The following is a 23,201-nucleotide window of genomic DNA, read 5'->3' on the forward strand; positions in this document are numbered from 1 at the left end:
CATCCCCACATTAAGGCAAAAAGCCCTTTGGTTAGCTATGCTCGGCTTTTGCCTGAGCTCCTAACCAAGGGTCGGCCCTTTGGTCAGTGGAGCTCGACATTGGCCTAAGCACCCAACTAAGGTAGGCCCTTTGATCAGGTTTGCTCCGCCTTGGCCTGAGCTCCCAAATGAGGGTAATATCATCCATGAGGCATACTTGGCCTTGGCTTTAACTCCCCACCAAAGGAAAGCCTTTCGGTCTGAGCTCCAAGTTCATACAGTAGTGCTTTCACCTGGAAAGAATGATTTATTTTTTAAGGCATCACTGTGAAAGATACTAGGAAACAAATAGATGACATATGCATAACTTATCTGCAATTATACAATCTTTGTTGTAAGCAAGGCTCATCTACATCCACGTTCATGCAGGAGTGCTTTTAGCTGCAAACAAACAAAACCAAACTATATATATATAATAGGGGGTGGAATAATTACAAAACTACATATTTAGAGAACTAGAATAAATAAGATAACTTCGTTTCTAGGAGAGAAATATTTTACGTAAATCCTACCTCGTCGATACCCAAGTCAAGTTCCTGCACAATTGGTAAGAAACTATCAATAAATTTTCTAAAAACAAAAAATTAGTTCTTGTAAAACAATATAGTGAATTTAACTAAACTTGCATTTCAGACTGAGTGGTAGTAATCAAACAAAAGTGAATATTGTCCTTCACTTTATATCCTCATTACTCCCCCCCCTTCTCTTTCGTACTCCTTTTTAGATAAGACATACTACTGTCAAGATTAAACAGTGTGAAGTCCCCTAACGCCTTCCTACACCAAGGTGTAAGTGATAAAGAAGGGAGGAAATAGATCAGTTCTGAAAATGTGCAGCAAATAAAATAGCAACTGGAATTACTAAGATACCTTGGCGCTAGTATTTTAACAGATTCTCATTTTCTCTTTCTCCTGCAAATAAAGATTGATTTCTAAATTCATCAACATGAATGATATTCGGAAACAAATAGAAAACATAGGCAAAACTTATCTGCAATTCTACAACCTTTGATGTGTAAGCAAGGCTCATCTTCAACCAAGTTCATGCTACACAGCTTTTAGTGGCAAACAAAGAAATCCCGACTACGTACATAATTTATATATATATATATATATTTTTTTTTGGAAGGGGGTTGTGGAATAATAAAAAACTACATATTTGGAGAATATGTATAAACAAGATAACATCATTTCTAGGAAAGAAATCTACTACATAAATCTTACCTTATCGTTATCCAAGTCAAGTTCCTGCACAATTAGAAAAAAACAATATCAATAAATTTTCTGAAACCAAAAAATTGGTTCTTGTAAAACAATATAGTGAATTTAACTCATTGGTAGTAATCAAAGGTGAATATTGTTATTGACTTTGTATCTTAATTAGTCCCCCCCCCCTTCTTTTGGTGCTCCTTTTAGATAAGAACTACTATTGTCAAGATTAAACAGTGAGGAGTTCCCTGACGCCTTCCCACACCTAGAGGTTCCCTCCAAGAGTAACACCACGAAACAAAGTGTCGGTTCTGAAAATGTGCAGCATATAAAACAGCAACTGAAATTGTTAGGTTACCTTGGCGCTAGTATTTTGACAGGTTCTCCTTTTCTCTTTCTCCTACAAATAAAGATTGATTTCTAAATTCATTAACATGAATGATATTCGGAAACAAAATAGAACATAGGAAAAACTTATCTATAGTTCTATAATCGTTGATATAAGCAACGCTCATCTAAAACCAAGTTCATGCGACACTGCATATTTGGAGAACAGGTATAAACAAGATAACTTTGTTTCTAGGAAATAAATCTATTACATAAATCTTACCTTGTCGTTACCTAATTCAAGTTCCTGCATAATTGGAAAAAAATTAATAAATTTTCTGATACCAAGAACTTCATTCTTGTAAATCAAACCAGTGAATAAAACTAAGCTTGCGCTACAGGCTGAGTGCTAATAATCAAACAAAAGTGAATGTTGTCCTACATTTTGTATCCCCCTTGGTTCCCCCCTTTTTTTCTTTGGTACTCTTTTTAAGATTAGAAGCCCTACTGTCAAAATTAGACAGTGAACACGTAGTGGGTGATCACATACTTTTTTATAGTTTTTTTCATATTTTTTTTTAAATTCCATCGTTCCCACCTTTTTTTTCGGGAAAAACGTATTTGAGTCTCCAAAGTAAACTATGCTCAGACACATTTGACTATTTTATGGGAGAAGGTTCTCTGAGCAAGCAGGGTACTCGGCATAGGCATGAGCTCCCAAACGAGGGAAGGCCCTTTGGTCAGGTTTGTTCGGCTTTGGCCTGAACTCCTAACTGAGGGTAGGCACTTCGACCAGGTGTGCTCAGCTTTGGCCTAAGGCTCCAACAGAGGCATAGACCTTTGGTCATCTATTCTCAGCTTTAGCCTGAGCTCCCAACTGAGGGTAAGCCCTTTCGTCAGGTGTGCTTAACCTTGGCCTGTGCACCCAACCAAGTGTAAGCCCCTCGGTCAGGTCTGCTTGGCCTTGGCCTGAGCCCTCAATCGAGTGTAGGCCCCTCGATAAAGTCTGCTTGGCCTTGGCCTGAGCCCCCAATCGAGGGTAGGCCCCTCGGTCTTGTGTGTTTGGCCTTAACCGGAGCCCTTAACCGAGGGTAGACCCTTCGATCATGTGAGCTCGGCTTTGTCCTAACCCCAAACTGAGAGTAGGCCCTTCGGATAGGTTTGCACGGCCTTGGCCTGAGCTCCTAACTGAAGGTAGGCCCTTTGGCTAAGTGCACTCGGCCTTAGCTTAAACTCCCAATTGAGAGTAGACACTTTGGTCAAGTGTGCTCGGCCTAGGCCTAAGCCCCCAACAGAAGCTAAAACCTTCAATCAAGGTGTTCGACTTTAGCCTCATCCCCCAATCGAGGCAAGGCCCTTCGGTCAGCTATACTTGGCCTTGCTTGAGCTCCCAACCGAGGTTAGGCTCTTTGGTCAGGTGTGCTCGACCATGGTTTGAGCCCCTAACCGAGGATCTCAGCCTTAATCTCAGCTCCCAAACGAAGGTAATACATTCCGTCAGGTGTGATTGGCCTTGGCTCTAACTCCCAACCGAACCGAAGGTTGGCACCTCAATTAGGTCTACACGGCTTTGTATGAGACCTTAACTAAGGGAAGGCCTTTCAACCAGGTGTGCTCTGCTTGGGGTTGAGCTTCCAACTGTAATAGGACCTTCAATCTGGTGTGCTTGGCTTTGGCTAGAGCTCTCAACCGAGGGTAGGCCCTAAGGTCAAGTGTGCTTCGCTTTATCATGAGCCCTCAACTAATGGAAAGCCCTTTGATCAAGTGTGCTCAGCCTTGGCCTAAGCTCCAAATCGATAGTATGCCCTTAAGCTCCAAATCGATAGTATGCCCTTCAGTCCAATGTACTCGATCGTGGCTTGAGCTCCCAATGGAGATTAGGCCCTTCAGTCAGCTGTACTCGACCGTGGCCTAAGCTCCCAACCGAGGGTAGGTCCTTTGGCTCGGCTTTAGCTTGAACTCCCAATTAAGGGTAGGCACTTTGGCCAGGTGTGCTTGACTTAAGCTTAAGCCCCAGCCCCAACCAAGGCTAGACCCTTCAATCAGGGTGTTTGGCTTTAGCCTCATCTCCCAATCGAGGCAAGGCCCTTCAGTCAGCTATGCTCGACTTTGGCCTGAGTTCCCAACCAAGGGTCGACCCTCTGGTCAGGTGTGCTCGACATTGGCTTGTGCCCCTAACCAAGGGTAAGCCCTTTGGTCAGGTCTGCTCAGCCTTAGCCTGAGCTCCCAGATAAGGGTAATACCTTCCATGAGGTGTGTTTGGCCTTGGCTTTAACTCCCAATCGAAGGTTGCCACTTCGATCAGGTCTGCTCAGCTTTGGCCTAAAACCTTAACTAAAGGAAGGCCTTTCGGTCAGGTGTGCTCAGCTTGGGCCTGATCTCCCAATCGTGGTAGGATCGTCAGTCTGGTGTGCTCGACTTTAGCCTGAGCTCTCAACCGAGGGTATGCCTAAGGTCAGGTGTGATCAACTTTATTCTGAGCCCTTAACCAAAGGAAAGCCCTTTGATCAGGTGTGCTAAGCCTTTACCTGGGCTCCCAACCAAGAGTAGGCCCTTTAGTCAGGTGTACTCAGTCGTGGCAAGAGCTCCCAACCGAGGGTAGGCCCTTCGGTCAGGTTTGCACGGCCTTAGCCTGAGCTCCTAAGTGAAGGTAGGCCCTTCGGTTAGGTGTGCTCAGCCTTAGCTTAAACTCTAACTAAGGGTAGGCACTTTGGTCACCTCTGCTCAGCCTTAGCCTAAGTTTCAACTGAGGGAAGGCCCTTCGGGAAGGTGTAGTCAGCTTTGGTCAAATCCCTCAACCGAGGGTAGGCCTTCGATCATTTCTGCTCGACCTTAGCCTGATCCCCTAACCGAGGGAAGGCCATCCGATGCTCAGCTTTGACCTGAGCTCCTAACAGAGGGTAGGCCCTTCGGTCTAGTGTGCTTGTCATTGGTCTGAACTCCCAAGGGTAGGCCCTTTGATCCGGTGTGCTCGGCTTTAGCCTGAACTCCCAACCAAGGGTAAGCCCTTTGATCTAAGGTGTTCACCGTTAGCCTGAGCCCCCTACCAAAGGAAGGCCTTCCGATCATATATGCTCGGGTTTGACATGAGTTGCCAACAGAGGGTACGCCCTTCGATTAGGTGTGCTCAGCTTTGGTCTGAGCTCCAAACTGAGGGTATGCCCTTCGATCTAAGGTGTTCGGCCTTGGCCTGAGCCCCCAACTGAAAGCCTTTCGATCATATATGCTCGGCTTTGACATGAGCTCCCAACAAAGGGAAGGCTCATCCATCTGGTGTGCTTTTCGTTCTCCTGAACTCTCAACCAAGGGTAGGCCATTTGGTTAGGTGTGCTTGGATTTGACCTAAGCTCCCAACTGAGGGTAGACCCGATCTGAGGTGTTCGGCATTGGCCTAAGCCCCCCAAACAACTGTCAGATATGCTAGGCCTTGGCCTGAGCCCCAATCGAGGGAAGGCCCTTCAATCAGATATACTCGGGTTTGGCCTAAGCTCCGAACTGAGGGTAGGCCCTTCGATCACGTGTGCTCGGCTTTGGCCTAAATTCCCAACCGAGGGTAAGCCCTTTGGTCAAGTGTACTTGGCTTTGGCTTATGCTCCCGACTGAGGGTAGGCCCTTTGGTCAGGTCTGCTTTGCCTTAGCCTAAGCCCTCAATTGAGGGAAGGCCTTCAGTCAGGTGTGCCGACTTGAGCCCCCAATCGAGGGAAGGCCCTTGGTCAAGTCCGCTCAGCCTTGGCCTGAGTGCCAACCTAGGGAAGGTCTTCCAATCAGATATGCTCACCTTTAACCTGAGCTCCCAACTGAGGTAGGCTCTTCTGTCTAAGTTTCATCTCTTTTAAACGTTAGGATCATCTTAAGCTAGTTGATCTAGTAATGAAACCATAGATTGTGTCACCGGAACAAATGAGCAACCATGGAAGAGTGCTCTATCATCCAAATCCCTATCACAGCAGCAGCTTCACTATCTTTAACATGCCAAACCGTTTCAGTCTTACAGCCCCGGGTGAACACTGAACATTGTTCTCTATTAGTTTCCAAATAATAGTTTTCTTTAGTCAAAAGAAGATATCTTAAAGAAGCATCAAAACATAACAATGTTGTGTAACAATCACAAACATATGGTGTCAGCCTCATCTAAAGTAGCAAATATATTATAGGCCTTTAGTTTAGTGAGACATGGGGCAGACATTATGTCATTATCTCAATAAAGTTCAAACTTTAATTTTCCATTTCTACTTTCGTTTTCTGTTCTTGTAATTAGTAGTAATCCAATTTGAAGGTCACTGATGTAGAAACAAGAAACAAATCAAAAGTTAGATGATGTGCATTTATTATGTTATTATCTCAAGTATACAAAATATAGTCATAAGGTAATCAAAACAAAAGAGGAAAAGAAACAACAATCTGCTAAACAAAACTGCTGGCATTAGAACAGGGAAAGCTAACAAAAGAAAAAAAAACCATTTTCTTCACCATATCTATCAGGCTTTTGAAATGCCGTCAAGATGTTGACTAGTGGATGTTAGATCAAGTCTAGACACTTTCCGACTAATTTCATGTTTCACGTGCAGATATACAACTCCCAATTGTCTAAAAATAACCACATATTTCTACTAAAAGGGGCTATTTTGGGGGTAGAAATTATTCAATTATGTCAGCTATCTAAGGTGGGACTTTAAATTGACTCTTCTTTTTTTTTGAATTCTGAGAATGAATGATAATGATGTACAATTCATCCTTGGAAAGAAAGAATGTGATTGGTCTTACAGTACTTATGATTTCAAACTCTCTTGTATACCTAATGTGAAACCTGCATAAAGAATGAGAAGTTCATTTCTTATCATCAAGAAAAATCAACAAAATTTGGGCTCGTTGACATATCATTAGATCTAAAGAGCAGTATGATAAAATCTAGAATGTCTATGGTAATATGAAAATGGAAAAGTCAACATAGTTCTGGCCTCATGAAAAATTCATTAAATCTAAAAACAGTATAATAAATCTAGAATGTTAGTGGTAATATATAATTTTTTTTTCTTTCAAAAATACCGATTTGATAGATGGGGATGGCATAAATATTGATATTTTGTTCTCCACAGACAAGGGTAGAGATGCTGTCTAAGAAGAAATCATCAAAATGTAATGGTGAGGTTTTGATCAAATTTTCAGTTTCTTCCTACTTTGACGGTGCTAGATGTCATGTAATTCCTCCTTCCAAACATTTCATCATAGTAGGTCAATCATGGATGGACAAACGGAATGTTGTCCTTGGTCATGTTAAGTGTTAAGTGTTGTGGGGAGTATGTCTTGTATTTCTTAGCTATTGTTATGGATAGGATTCAGTCTCCCATTCAAGTTGTATTTATTTTCATCTTAATATAATATATAATAGGTTGGACAATAGGAGGTGAAAATCTCTCTATCACACAACACTCTTCTACCCTCTCCTTCCATTCTGTTTTCCTCTCATGGTTACTCAATAAAGAAGGTGGGAGGTGACATAGAGGATGATGTTTCACAGAAGATCAAGGTAAGATAGATGAAGTGGAGAGGTGCGGTGCATCCAGGGTGTTGATTGACAGATTCCTTTAAATTTTTAAGGAAAGTTCTATAGGACAGTCGTTAAATCGCTATAATGTACGGGACAGAATGATAGGCACTTAAGAAGTCCCATATCAATACGCTTTGTGTAGAAAGATGAGGATGTTGAGATGGATGGGCGGGAAAACTATGAAGGATGTAAGGAATGATCATATTAGGGCTGATTTGGGAGTTAACCTGATTCATGATAAGCTCTGAGAAAGCCATTTGAAGTGCTATAACCATGCTCAATAGGGGCCTAGGGATGCCCCAGTAAGGAGGAGTGATGAAGTAATCTGATTCAGATTGAAGGAGCTAAAAAAGATAGGAGGCAGGCAAAAAATGTCCAGAGGAGAAGTAATGAGGAAAGACATGCATAGTTTAGATCTTGTCCCAAGTATGGCTGTAAATATATCCGATTGGAGAGCCAGAATTTATGTAGCTGACCCCATTTAGGTGGGCATAACCAATTATTACATCTTCTTTCCTTTTGCTGCCTCTGATTGGATTTGGAACCATTTAGTTAACCCCATTTAGTTGGGATAAGGCTGAGTAGTAGTTTTGTTGGCCACACTAGTATGTGTGGTGTATCGGCTATAATGTATGGGATAAGGCTGAGTAGTAGTTTAATTCTTCGAGTTTTATTGGGGTCTAAAGGGGTGCACTAAAACAAATATTTTAATTAATGGGGGACCCATTAAAGATTAGTATTTATCTAATAGTGGTCGTTATAGGGATATTGTGGGCCCCATTCCTTAGTTGTCATTATAGATAAATCTGAAAGAGTCCTATTAAATATAATTTATGTTTGGGAGTTTTAGTAGTTTAGCAAGATTCATCTATGAATACTAAAAGTAGTTTCTAAGTTTGTTTAATTATTTAATGTTTACATAAATCACATGCCTCCCTTAGTTATGGAATAAAATACAGAAAATGGGTTTGAATTCGAATTGTATAGCCAAGAAGTCTTCCTTTATTCTCTCTTTCCTCTCTTCAGTGATTGTTCATGGGAAATGTTCACAATCCCAGAAAACCCCCTATCTGTTCTCTCTCCTGCTTGTTTTCTTGCCCCAGTACTTGCTACTAAAATCAGCAAATTAGCGAGCCTGTTTCAACCCTGTTTCAAGGAAATATTTAGATTTGGGCCTACGGAACAGCCGATCTGATGTCTGATACAATGACTGGAAACTAGGATTGGCTGGCTGCATCACATATATTCAAACATGTACACAAAGGCACAACAAAGTAGGGGAATTCATTGTGGACTTACTATCCCCACCTTCGGTTAGAATCTGAATAATACTTAATATGAAGTGTGACTCTACCAAAATCCAAAATAATAACCCCATTAATATCCAGAATGGTTATGGTCTCCAAGACTGTCCCCACCCAAAAAAAAATGTTTCCAAACAACGAGGCAGTAACAGTATAATAACATCATTTTCAGAAGAAAAATATCATTTCAAGACTTGCAATTTCCTTTGACTTTAAGGCCTTGCAGGCGTACCTGAGCTATGACAATGATAAGCAATGAATATAGCTACACTTGATCTCAGGAACACCCAATACCTTGCAGGTGTCTTTTTCCTATCAATCAGCCTCAGCCACCCTCTCTTCACTCTCTATTGTTTTAACACTCTTCAACCATGGAACCATCAACGTGTCACCGTTGTGGTTTCTCTCTCTGCCTTTACATATTATATATATATATATATAGAGAGAGAGAGAGAGAGAAAGAGAGGGGGGATACCACCACGACTACCGGACTCAGCGGCCGTACATCTTCTTCTGGCTTAGCTCATGGGCATTAGATCCAGAAGACTTTCAACAACATTAAGTTTATAATCCTTTGTGGCTTTGTTACTATTCTTGTCCTTCATGCCACCATTAGCGTCAAAAATCTTGCTGGCTATGCCGAGGATGAGGGCAAGACTAGAAACTCATTAAGGTATCAACTGATTGTGATACCGCTTCAGTCTTGTAGCCCCACCTCCCATGATCTTCTTCCCACATTAATTGCATTGTGACTTTGTTTTTTTCTTACCAATGGGTACGCTGATGCCGCCATGCCAAGTCTCCTCCCTGATCAGCCATTATGCAACCTTCTTACATTGTTGCAACAAGAATGCACACAGTATTGAGCTCTACATCAGTTAAGACTTCTAAAACAACAGTAAAGTTATTACTTAATTTTTCTGTAAGTCCTATATATTTTCCTAATTAAAACTAGTTTTTATTATATTTTAATATTGATATACCTAATTTAAAAAAAAAATAATTAAGGAACAATGTAATCATAATCACAATCAGTTGAAAAAAAATCGACAATAAAAGGGCGTACCTGGTGCACGAGGCTCCAGCATGTGCAAGGTTTGGGGGTAAGAACTCAGAAATGAACAATATTTCCCTAAATTTTCATGATTTTCAACTAAACCAGAATATTTTCCCCTGTTTTTTAACATTTTGAATCATAGATCAACCAGCAATGTCTAACATATAAAAAAACTTGAAGGCCACCTATTTTTTAAAAAAATTACCTTCAAGAAAATCAAATTTTCAAACAAAAAAATTAATTGAAAATATAAAATTAAATAATCTGGTCCAAAACCTTGTGATTACCCACTAGGTTTCCCAGTCATTCAATACACCACATTGGCAGATATGACCCTTCAATTAACTCCCCTGCAAACTTCCTCAATGATTTAGACAGGAGATTTTATTCATGTTAGGAATCTTCCTAAATCCCATTCTACCTTCACTTCCAAGCTTGCAAAATTTCTCCAACTCCACAAGAGATTAGTTTGATGAATTAAACCTTCAAATTGAACCAGTCCCATTGTAGATGTTACAACCTATTAACAGTAGAGATAGGGACTGTAAAAAGGGAAAAGAAATAACTTGGAACACTTGCTAGAGCAGATTTGATTATAGTAAGCTATCCCCTTTTGGAAGAGAGTTTCCTAACAATGTAAAAAGCATTTTATCCATTTATCAATATAACTAAACAGGGAAGTCCCAAAGTGAATCAAGGTAGCTATTAAATCCTACAATAAAAGCTGGTAGAGAAGTGTTTATATTCCAAACATCTATAATGGTTATGAGTTCACTTCTAGAATAGCTTATTTGAAGCACAAAATTTGCTTCAGAACATCTTAACAAACAGCCAAGCAGCCATAATTGGCAGTGTAAAGACCCAAGAAAATTAAGTGCATCATTCACTAATTGAAGAAGAGTTATGAGACTTTCCAAGTTTGGAATGGAAGAACCCTCAATCTTTACCACCTTTCTCAATGTTAAAGACTACTAATGATAGGGGGAGTGCCCCTATAATGTTTCATGTCTTTAGCTGTAGCAGTAGTAGTCTTTAGCAGTGGAAGCGATGTGGGCCTATATCCCGGTGGTCCCAGGATCAAAACCTGGCTCTAATACCAGGTAGCAGCAAAGAAACCTGCAACCAGACCTTACATAGCTTGAACATGAGAAGGGCAGAGAAAGATAGAATGACAGAAGAATGAGAATTCCAACAGATCACAATAGGATTCAGCTACTTCCTATCGTGGTCACATCCAATCTTTATAGCCAAAGATAATAGACTCTCAGTAGCAGACCTAACAAGAGTATATGTCTAATTACAAGTAAAGTTGACATCTGAAATAAAGGAAAGAAACTAACACAATTAAACACTACAACCACAGCTAAGACATAAAGCACGATAGGGACACTCCCTTATCGTGAGTAGTCTTTAACACTCAGCTTTTACAAGCATTCTACTTAAGGCTTTGATAATTAAGTCGAACAAAAGGGGAGTTACGGATCCCACTACGGCAAACCTCTCATGCAACCAAAAGTTGCTGGTGTAGGACAGAATTCCAGAATTATATTTGGATCTTTGGAGGAGATTTGGGTATATGAAAAGGGCAGTGATGTGGATCAGAGTAGATCTGTGGCCACATCAATGGAATTTACAAGGCCCCAACCCTAGCAACGAAGTTACAAAGGAACTGTAACAACTAGCAGTTTTCTGAAATTTTATTAATCAAAATGAAACTAAAAATGTCAACAGAAATAGGCAGCACCTTCTCCATGATGGCATTATGCACTTCATAATTGGAGACAGATCCAATGTCCATGTTACCCTCCACCTTAATTGCATATTGCAAATTACGATCAAGTTTACTGATTAATTGCTGGAGATGAAAAGACATCAGTACTTAATAAAACATCAAAGCTTGACAATAGAAATAGATAACACATTTTCCATTATAGCATTCACCACTTCATCACAAGTGGAGACAGATCCAATGTCCATATGTCCTACCACCTTTATTGCATATTGCAATTCATGATGAAGGTAATTGATTAATTTCTGAAGACGGAAAGGTGTTCACTGATGTCAATCAAGCTACTTAGCGAATTCTGTAAAAGTCATCATACACTTCCACACATATGGAAATGAATAAAGGAAGATAAATCACCTCATATGCAGATTGATCAAGTCGAAACTTAGTCGGAAGATCAGATCTAATAACACCACTTTCAAGGCATTTCACATGACCACCTATGTACATCTCACTCTCCAAAAGGTGGTTGTTATAGAACTTCTCCGGATCATCTTGGTACTTATTAGCACAGATAACATTTTCCTTCTATGCTGGTGAATATTACATCAATGCATCCAGGCAGCTTAGCCTGGACTGGTGCCTTGGTCTCCTAGGCGTCGCCTTGATTTTCTACCAATCTCCATAGCCTTGGGCCGCCTTACACCTTGACAACTATGTCAAGCTCAACAATAATGTTTGAGGTGATCTCATAATGGTTCATTAAGAAGCACCAGAATTATACCGTGATTGCTAAAGGAGCCAAAAATTTTGCAAAACCAGCTCAAGCAAGAAAAGTTTCAATGACTTGCAATGGAGAATTCAAGTAACCCACCTGGACCATATGGAGCATTTCACAATGAGTTCCACTTCCTTTTCGTAAAACCTTGTCAGGCAACATAGGAATTATAGTCGCAAGAGAGAAAAATGAAATGATGAACATAGGTCATATACATGTAATAAGTTGCAACAACATCTGATACTGAATAAGAAGACATGGTCTGAAATGTAATTATTGAAACGAGAAAGAAATCAAACTGAGAAACGTTATTGTTAAACTAATGAAAGGGAAAAAAATTAACAAATAATTAGAACACAAATTCAGAGATACCTAATGGGGGTATCAGATAATAAATCCCATAGCATAGTTTCTGGTATATATAATTGAAAAAGAAGATCACTAAAGTTTATGATAAACAATATCATAGAGTAGAAGAGGCAAGGTGTAACCCAAGCCAACCCCGATCAACTTTGCACAGACTTGAGCATGGAATTTTCATAATAGAGCTCAGCTCAGCCCTATCCTAATAATTGTAACCCAATGAAGTTAGGGCCATGTGTATTAATGCTACAAACTATAGTATAGCTAATGTTAGAATATGGGTTAAGTGTGCTATAGGGGCACAATAGGACTTTCCCCCTCCACCGACTCTATTAGAGTGGGGTGGCTGGATGGGGGGTATACTTGCAGTTGGGTTATGACTTGTACTCCTATTATGACTCTATTTTGCTTATTATAAATAAAGTGCTTGTGTGATCAGTTAGATCACTCAAACATTCTCCCCATTCATGTTGTTAACATGGTATCAGAGCTAATTTTTCTGATCTAGGGTTTTCAACCTCCCTTCTTCTCATCTCCCCAAAATCACAAGCCCCATCTTCTCCCACCTTTGCCTTCCTAATTAGCTAAAAGCAGCACTAATGAAGTGATTCATATGAATCTAGTTGTTGTCCTACACATCACCTCAATGTTTTAAACAAAGAAAAAAAACCTTGAAAATTAGGGTTTTTACCTATCTGCAATTTTTTAGTCTTATTCTCCTTTGGGATTTGGTTTTTCCTTTTAGTCATTTGACACAGCAAGAAGCAGAATGTGGTGGATATATTTAGTCCTGAAGCAGAGTTTCATGCAATAACACAAGGGACTTGTGAGTTTTTGTGGTTATACGCACTCTTAGATGATATTGGTGTGCATGTTCGTCTTCCTATGATCCTCTAGTGTGATAACAAAGCTACTATCAGTATTGCCCATAATCTAGTATAGCATGACCGTACCAAACATGTAGAGATTGACAAACAATTAATCAAAGAGAAGTTGAATGCTGGCATGACTTGTGTTCCCTTTGTGAAGTTTCAAGATCAGTTAGTTGATATATTCACTAAGGGTTTAGCTAGGAAGATATTTCATTCTTGTTTAGTTAAGTTGGGCATGTGTGATATGTATGGACAACTTAAGGGAGAGTGTTAGAATATGGGTTATGTGTGCCGCAGAGGCACAATAGGACTTTTCCCCCTCCACCAACCCTATTTAGAGTGGGGCGGCTGGATGGGGGTATACTTGTAACTGGGTCATGACTTGTACTTTTATTATGACTTTATTTTACTTATTATAAATAAGGGCTTGTGTAATCAGTTATATCACTCAAGCATTCTCCCCATTCATGTTGTTAACAGATAATATAGACTAGTGTATATTAAAGTTGATATATGCAAATATTTGCATATGCATTAATTTTTTAGAGGAAAAGAAATATATTTTTAGAAGGGTTTGAAGGCAATATCTCCCACGTGCTAAACACTAATATTACTTGGGACACTTCGAATTAAGAGCCATAATTATGTAAGCTATTGATAATGCAAGAAATAGAATCTTCACCACACCCAAGTTGAATGCTTTTGTTGTGTCCAAGTAACATAGCTAACAACATAGACTAAGCAACGGAGCTACTAGAGATTTGCTAGATAGAAATAACAACTGTTCTGCATAAATTAGATCTGTAATAGAGAAAAGCACAATAGGCCCAGGGCCCAGCCCTGCATATTGCCACCACTAATGAAAAGGTGTCAAGGATATTACTTTTTTTATATTTGAGAAGCATCTTATGAGAACATAAAACAAGACGCCAACTTGCAGCAGAATCTGATACAGGTACAAACACAGTACCCAAACATCTTTTCTTTCACTTTCTTTATCATTTTTCTTTTGTTTACAGGCAACATAAGGTGAGATACAGAAAACTAAGAACATAGGCAAGATGAAAAATGAATTACTAGTACACATAGAATCCTTGAAACCCTTACTCCTGATGAGTAAGCAGCTCATTACGTTCCTAATACCTCTCTCTCTCTCTTAAACTTTCATTAGAGAGGAAAGAAAAATATAATTATGATTTATTTTAGAATAAAATCCTAATTTATGAAGAGAAGGGTCTTTCATCCAAGACTATGTTTTGGGGATAGCTCGCCTTTATGAGATTGCAGCCTTTGTTTTATCTACTTTATTTGTATCCTTCTGTAGTTTTACACCGTAACATATTTCTCACTGAGGCGTATTTGTATTTCAGTCATTAAAATTTAATAATTATAGGTGACTCATTGTGGGGAGTAAGAAACCTTCCTTATTGTTTCTTCTATACGTAGAACCAGTAATGATCATTACACATATTTGATAATTTAACAGGAAAAATTGAAAGAAATAATATGTCTGGAAATTTGTAATAGTTATTTTATTGATTGATAGCCTCAAACTATAGATCACTATTTTAATTAAGATGGTGATAAAAAGAGGCAATTTTTCATGTTTTTCTATTTTAATCAGGCAAAGAGATTCATTTGACTTGACTAATGATAAGACATGAATGTGAGTACCAAAAAAAGAGACAATTCTTCGTGTTTTTCTATTGGTTATTAGATTGCTGTCGTCCCAAAAGATGAGGTTTCTAAAACAGAAAATGAAAATCTCTATAAGAAATTTCTCAAGTCATTTTGTAAAGTTTACAACACCCCTCCCAAGTCAATAAGGCTTTACTCAGGCCTTTTAGGTTTCGAGAGTTTGGTTGGTAATCCAACCGATGGAGGTCCATAGTTGATCAGTAATCCAACCGGCATTGGTCCCTATGATTAGAAGTGGTCTACTTCTATTCATCTTCACCTCAAATCTAGAAGCCATTAACATGTTGAAGGGGAAGAACAGAGGGTCAGGGGTTGGAATGTAATATTTGCTGTCAGAACCCTAGTTTGTCATCTATGTACGAAGTTGCTTCTGAAAGTCCTAGAGAAACGGACGGTTATTTTGGTCACTGATTTTCAAACTTCATAAACTCATTAGCCGATTCACATTATTTGTAGTTGTAGGTCTTTATCAAAACAGATACTTAATATCTGATAGTGGATTTCCTTTTCAATGCTAAAATGTTAATTGGTACTTTAACTATAAGACTATCCCGACATCTTTACAAAATCGGTGCCGATGGTTTTAGCTATAAGATCAAACTTTTGACTGAGAAAGATGGTGTAAACTTGGCAGGTGAATCTCTTACCTTAAGGGTTTGCCATGGTAAGATTGTAAAGTCAAATAAAATGGAGAACTCAACACATTATATTATGTCAGGCAGGAAGACTAAGCTAGTGTCAATAACTGTGAGCCACAAACTGTTACAAAGGCATAAGTGTTGTAGCTTCAAGCCCTATAGTGCTGATGTGTCATTGAATCAAGCCAACAGTTCTAAAGTAAGAGACAATCCAATGCATTTTGTAAGACACCTATATCATAGTTAGCTCTCTACGCATTGCTATTGGTTCCAAACACAAAAACCATTCCATATATTCTAAAATGCATTTCTCTGACAAAGCCAACATCTTAGAAAAAATTAATTACAAATGGAATGAAACCTTAAATGAATACTTAATTAGAACTTTAGCCTACTAAAAGATTAAACAAAAGAAAGTCTCTAATATGATGTAAGATAAATATCAGTATAAATGAGAGATAGAGAGAACAAAACTGAAGTGGTCTAAAGTGGAAGACTAACCCTGAACAAAGAGCAATGCAGAGATTTCTAGTTCTTCTCACTTTTCCTGTGATAATATGAGTGCTAACACTTCCGTCGGAGGTAACAACGCCATCAAGGTCATCAATCATCTATCATAAACATCAATAAATTACAGAAACTATCCTAATTAAGAGAACAAGAAGCACACATAGTTATGCAAAAGTTTCAGCAGCAAATATTTCCAAGATCATTGAATTGAAAATACAAGCACTGATCAAATAAGTTACTACACTTCACACAGGATGATTGGTGATTAAAGTAAAAAGAATAAACTGATCAAGAAATGAAATTAATACTCATCATCTAAGCTTGTTCATGTCTGTGGGACGCTCATGCAAGCTCTAATACTCATCATCTCTTATGGGGTGTCATACCAAATGCTTGAAGAATAAACCAATATACAAGAAATATATAATGGGTCAAAAGGTGACAGCACACTAAGACCTTAAAACTACCAATAGAGAGGTCAGAACCCAGTGCAAGTCCAGCTTCTACAAGGTATTGGGAGGGTTGGATTGGGGTTGGTCCTAAACTTTGGCATGTTGTGTTCAATCGCCACCCTCAAACTCGAACACGCCTCTTACACTAGCCATAGTTGTCAGTTGTCATGACATTGAGTGATCCCAGGCGCTGGAGGGAAAAAAATAGGCGATGCCTAGGGGACTAAGGTGCCTAGGGGATCAAGTTCTTACCATCGCACAAAATGAAAGCCCCAAAGTGTGAAAACCTGCTTTTCCGAGAAGGTGGATTGCAGATAGTCCTCCTAATCATTGGCAGGTCTTACGCAAAGTGGCTGCTCGAAACTACTAATAGATACTAAAATATAGGTATCATGGGATTAGCGTCAGCCAAAGTGTAGAATTCTCCCATTTTTATAAACACGATCTTGCATTGAGACCTCACCTTCGTGGTTGTGCCCTGGCCTCCTAGGTTGATTGATTAACCAGTGAATAATTGAGATTCATTTATAGCTCTTACCTACCAAAGATAAATAATAAAAACTTATGCTGGCTAAAGCATGAGTTAATTCTTTACTTTAAGTGAATTACTGTGAAATAAGCTATCCATACTTCTTGATCGCTTCCTATTTCCTTCAACTTTAAAAGTTGATCACTTTATCAGGTAATTTCTAGTTAAGAAAAGATCTATATAGTTGGGTGTTTGCTTCTTATGAAGCCTCCTCAGTATGTGAAATATGTTTCAGTTGCTTTGGCTTATACTCATTTCTACTATAAGTATCATACAAATATTAGTTGCCTACTTCATATTTAACCTGATCCAAATCCTAATGCAATATTTAAAACATAAATAGACTGAACTCCGACTGATATGTTGCAGTTTGCAAAAGACAATCACTAGTCCCAAGAACATGATTTTTTGGGTGAATAAATAACTCATTACCAAGAAGAAAGGAGAAAAACTTACAACCCTTAGAAAAGGGAGGGAGGAAAAGAAAAGGCCCAGCTTAAGGGGGCACATTCCTGATGATGGAGCTAGGCAGCTCCCAGGAATTTACAATATGACAGTTCCTAGTGGTTGGATTACAAAAGGGGGAGAGCCTTGAGATCTTTGCTTTAACATAGAAGGAGATGGAGCACCAAATCTTATCCAGAGAGTGAGAGTTGGAGGTCCATTTCCTATGATTTCTTTCCAACCAGATCTGATTGATTGTTGCACAAAAGGCAAGCTTTCCCACCAAGTCGCATATAGACTTGCCCCGGAAGGTCATGTACATCTAAATACATTCTCTATGGAGATAAGAGATTCATTTGATTGGACTAATGACAAGACATAAATGTGAGTCCCAAAAAAAGAGGCAATTCTTAGTGTTTTTCTATTGGTCATTAGATTGTTGTCGTCCCAAAAGATGAAGTTTCTAAAACAGAAAATGGTAAATCTCTATAAGAAATTTCTCAAGTCATTTTGTAAAGTTTACAACACCCCTCCCAAGTCAATAAGGCTTTACTCGGGCCATGCAGGTTTCGAGAGTTTGGTTGGTAGTCCAAACGATGGATGTCCATAGTTGATCAGTAATCCAATCTGCATTGGTCCCTATGATTGGAAGTGGTCTACTTCTATTCATCTTCTCCTCAAATCTAGAAGCCATTAACATGTTTAAGGGAAGAACAAAGGCTCAGTGGTTGGAGTGTAATATTTGTTGTCAGAACCCTAGTGTATCATCTATGTACGAAGTTGCTTCTGAAAGTCCTAGAGTAACAGACGGTTATTTTGGTCACTGATTTTCATACTTCATAAACTCATTAGCCGATTCGCATTATCTGTAGTTGTAGGTCTTTATCAAAATAGATACTTGATATCTGACTGTGGATTTCATTTTCAATGCTAAAATGTTAATTGGTACTTTAACTACAAGACTATCTCGACATCTTTACAAAATCGGTGCCAATGGTTTTAGCTATAAGATCAAACTTTTGATTGAGAAAGATGGTGTAAACTTGGCTCGTGAATCTCTTACCTTAAGGCTTTGCCATAGTAGGATTGTAAAGTCAAATAAAATGGAGCGCACTCAACCCATTATAGTAGGTCACTAGGTCAGGCAAGAAGACTACGCTAGTGTTAATAATTGTGAGCCACAAAATGTCATGAAAAGCATAAGGGTTGTAGCTTTAGGCCCTGTAGTGCTGATGTGTCATTGAATCAAGCCAACAGTTCTAAAGTATGAGACAGTCCAATGCTACATCATAGTTAGCTCTCTACGCATTGTTATTGGGTCCTAACACAAAAAACCATTCCATCTATTTGAAAATACATTACTCTGGCAAAGCCAACATCTTAGAAAAAATTGATTATAAATAGAAATAAAACCATAAATGAATACTTAATTAGAACTTTAGCCTACTAAAAGAGTAAATAGAAGAAAGTCTTTAATATGATGTAAGATAAATTTCAGTATAAATGAGAGAAAAAGAGAGAACAAAACTTCTCACTTTTCCTGAGATAATATGAGTGTTGACACTTCCTTCAGAGGTAACAACGCCATCAAGGTCTTAAATAATCTTTATAAGCATCAATACATAACAGAAACTATCCAAAATTAAGAGAACATGAAGCACACATGGTTATGCAAAAGTTTAAGCATCAAATATTTCCAAGATCAGTGAATTTAAAATACAAGCACTGACCAAATAAGTTACTATACTTTAGATAGGATAATTGGTTATTAAAGTAATAAGAATAAACTGATCAAGAAATCAAACTACATAATCATCACAAAACTTATCCAAAATATATATATATATAAGGCAGCAAAAGAAAAGGATAAAACATTTAAATGTGAGAAATGAATAATGATTTGGTCCAGTCAGCTTTAAGAAGATTCAAGATACAACTTTTGAGCTTGTTTATGTCTGCTTGTGATGCTCATGCAAGCTCTAATACTCATCATCTCTCAAGGTTTCCTTGTGAAAACCTGCTTTTGTTCCGGGAGGCTGGATTGGAGATAGTCCTCCTAATCATTGGCAGATCTTGCGCAAAGTGGCTGCTCAAAACTACTAATAGATACTAAAATATAGGTATCATGGAATCATCGTCAGCCAAAGTGTAGCATTCTCCCATTGTTATAAACATAATCTTGCATTAAGACCTCACGCTCGTAGTTGTGCCCTGGCCTCCTAGGCTGATTGATTAACCAATGAACAATTGAGATTCAACTATAGCTGTTACCTACTAAAAATAATAAAAACTTATGTTGGCTATAGCATGAGTTAGTTCTTTACTTTATGTGAATTGCTGTGAAATAATTTATCCATACTTCCTGATCGCTTTCTATTTCCTTCAACTTTAAAAGTTGATCACTTTATCAGGTAAGAAATAATTTATCCATACTTCCTGATCACTTTCTATTTCCTTCAACTTTAAAAGCTGATCACTTTATCAGGTAATTTCTAGTTAAGAAAAGATCTATATAGTTGGGTGTTTGCTTCTTATGAAGCCTCCTCAGTATGTGAAATATGCTTAAGTTGCTTAAGCTTATACTCATTTCTACTGTAAGTATCATACAACAATTAGTTGTCTACTTCAAATTTAACCTGATTTAAATCCTAATGCAATATTTAAAACATGAATAGAGTCATAGACTGAACTCCGAACTGATATGATACTAACTGTAAAAGACAATCACTAGTCCCAAGGACATGGTTACTCCTAACATACTTCAATGCATACAAGACATGCTGGTGATAGTAAGTATAGTACAAGGAGAGGTTTCTCGCCCGCTTTAACTAGCGAACCAGGGTGTGGTGGTATTTCACAAGCTTTTCGACATGGATTTTCCTTTTAACAATGGGTTTCATAAATTATTCATGAGAATGTGTCATAAGTTATAATTAGACAATTGCTAATCCTCATATAATGTAGCTTGAAGGCTGTTTTCTTTACTATTGCTTTCTTTTGGAACCTTGCATCTGATCTGCAAAATATCGCGGTCTCTAGGTGTTCAATGAAATTTCTCATATAATGGATGTAGCATAAAGATAACAACATTATGTTTTCAATTATTTATCCCCCCCCCCAAAAAAAAACAAAAAACAAAAGAATTTAACACAAATTTTATATATAATAAGTCAAGACTGTTTCAATTATCTTCCAATGACATCAAATATGTTTTTCAAACAGAGAAAACAGAGAAAACAATACTTACCTTGGTTAGACGTTCTTTTTTTACATCATCAGCCATATTCATTAGTAGGATCCAAGGGAAATTTACTTTTGAAGAAAGTTCCTTGCAGATACGATCTTCATTTGGCATAATATGAAATGGACCAAATGGTACTCTCTTTGGCACTGAGCTCTGTGGAACCTGTGGCTGGATGGTATTAACCTCCATTAAAAGCTTACCTCTAGAAGCAGCCATGGAGCAACCATTAATAGAAAAATCATTTCTTGGATCTTCTTCACAAATGAGATTCCAGTTAGACTCTAATGGCTACCCTTTATCTTTTTTGACTTTAATGATGACAAGGAAACTTTCCAATCTCTCTTGCACCTCGTCCATAGCAGGAACTATTTTTTTATATAAGCACCATCTCCACTTTCCGCTACTCCTGAACTAGACTTCAATGGCTTTGCAATCCACCCCTTTTAAAGGAACAAAGTCTTTGCAACTCTCTATGAAATCATGTCTAGGCCTCTAGGGTGAGAACCTGCCAAAAATAGTGAAGCTGACTACCACTTCATTAAAGAAAAACAGGAATACTTGCTTATAGGAATTAATAAAAAAATGTTAACGATACCTTGTCATAATATAGATGCCTTGTCAATGATACCTCGTCAAAATAGTCAGTTAGAAATAAAAGAAACCACAATAAAGAATAGGTAGACTCTGGTCACTCTACGTACCATTCAAGTCTTCATCATCTGAGCATCCATCATTCTATGAGTTTACATGTTCAGGACTTTCAGACTAGGTAATGATTTGATTCACCCTGGATGCTTCTTTTAAAGAATTGACCCCACCCACCAGTTCTTGAACTTTAGCAGGAACAGATGAAGGTGAATTTCTGTGAGCCCTTAATGGTAAGCAAAACTCAAATTGACTCAAAGGAGTGGCTTAAAGGCTGAAAAGCCTAAAATCCTTGTTAAGATGAGAAACCACGAGGGTGGAACCACCATGAAATCATAATTTCCTCCGGATGTCAGCTTAAATTGGTAGTTTGCAAACTCTACTCGAGCTATCCACCTTTGCAACTGTCACAAAACCCTGCTTTAAGGTCCATCTCAAACTTCAAAAATTACATACCCATCTCAATTTTACAAAAGATCATAGAGATCTCTAGTTTCTAAAATGTAACGATGCACAGCTACTAGAAAAGACCACTAGGCTGAGGTCATGAAGTAACTAGATGTATTTTGTTAGGTATTTCTCTCAACAAGGTGTAAAGAAATCAGTCATCACAAAATTAAAAGGGAAGTTAAATTAAAATAAATATCCAGCGTCTCAACGAAAGATAGGAGACTAAGTTATCTCACTAATTTAGCTCTAGCTGAAATTAATTATTCCTTCAGCTCCAGAATCTGCTTTGAGAAATTACCTTCTTTTTATGAAATCATGATGAATAAAGAGGCTTCTTATTGAATTTTTAGGTAAAGCAACACGAAAGAATAGTGTAGCTACTTTTGGTAATTTTCAGTCAGTACAGGTACCATACAAACTAGATAAATTTATAGGCCATCATTGGCGAGACCTATCATGATCAACCATATAACCATCACATTCCATGAGCTGAGCAAGCTTGTCTCACTTGAGTTGAGTCTGAGCTTTTATTTTCAGCTTATGATCTGGGAAACAACCCAAGATTAAGCTCATTTAGCAATAGAGCCTACAGCTCGAATTAGTGTACATTATTGTATTTATATTTTATGCTTTATAGATAAAAGCTAAAAACAAGATCATCATTGGTAGAAGTTCTAAGGTTCAGGATGCTACATGGGCTTTTAACATTTGGAGCTCGGTTAACTCAACCTGTGTACAGGACTTAGGTGAGCAAACCAAGCCTGAGATGAACCAATGGAGTCTTCGATAAGCCAAGCCTAATCTCGGCAAGCCAGGCTGTCTCAACCCTGATTCAAGTGGAAGCCTAGTCCCAAAATGACACAAAGGTCATAGTTTAATAAATTTCACGCCATGATCATGTTAAGTTCCATTTAAAGTACCTGTTTATGACAAAATCCCTCCGATTCCTTGTCCTCCCAACATAATATTGTACAAATACCAGCATCTTGCAGTCTCTTTCTCAACTCTGCATGCAGAAGGCAACCAATCCCCTGAAAATCACTTACATCAATTAAAAGTCTAGGGAGATAGAACGTCAAATGTATCTGAATTTTCCCTAGAGTAGAATACACATTGAGAAGCAGAGCAAAAAGGATGCCTATATAAAAATAAATGTATTCTATGATACACTAATCCTATCAAATGCATGCATCAGAACAACCTTATCTGTGCATTTCAAAAATAGAAATTCACTGTTTAATGGAAACTAAGGTAACATGAAGAGAATCTAGAACCATCCAAGTCTCAGTTCAAATGTTGTACATGAGCATTTGAATTTCTTGCTTTAAAGAGATCTCTTTTTAACCTTTTATCCCTTATTACCTCTCTT

At 38.2% G+C, this 23,201-nt stretch overlaps 1 protein-coding gene across 6 annotated transcripts; it reads right to left on the reverse strand.

The window, feature by feature from the left end:
* Nucleotides 1-1,065: 1,065 nt before the first annotated feature.
* LOC122063523 lies at nt 1,066-23,093 on the reverse strand. Of its 6 annotated transcripts, none has more exons than XM_042627222.1 (6): nt 22,753-23,093; nt 21,439-21,786; nt 20,741-21,242; nt 16,060-16,169; nt 1,606-1,647; nt 1,066-1,286 (listed from the first exon to the last, which is right to left on the reverse strand). In XM_042627222.1, the coding sequence occupies exons 3-6, from the start codon at nt 20,951-20,953 to the stop codon at nt 1,259-1,261; spliced, it is 393 nt and encodes a 130-aa protein (XP_042483156.1). In that variant the 5' UTR covers nt 20,954-21,242; nt 21,439-21,786; nt 22,753-23,093; the 3' UTR covers nt 1,066-1,258. The 6 variants fall into 6 exon arrangements, with proteins under 6 accessions (XP_042483156.1, XP_042483153.1, XP_042483155.1 ...); XM_042627219.1 differs by having other exon boundaries at nt 21,333-21,786; XM_042627221.1 differs by having other exon boundaries at nt 21,333-21,799.
* Nucleotides 23,094-23,201: the final 108 nt, after the last annotated feature.

Source organism: Macadamia integrifolia, unplaced genomic scaffold (genome assembly GCF_013358625.1).
Source record: "Macadamia integrifolia cultivar HAES 741 unplaced genomic scaffold, SCU_Mint_v3 scaffold1348, whole genome shotgun sequence".
NCBI lineage: Eukaryota > Viridiplantae > Streptophyta > Magnoliopsida > Proteales > Proteaceae > Macadamia > Macadamia integrifolia.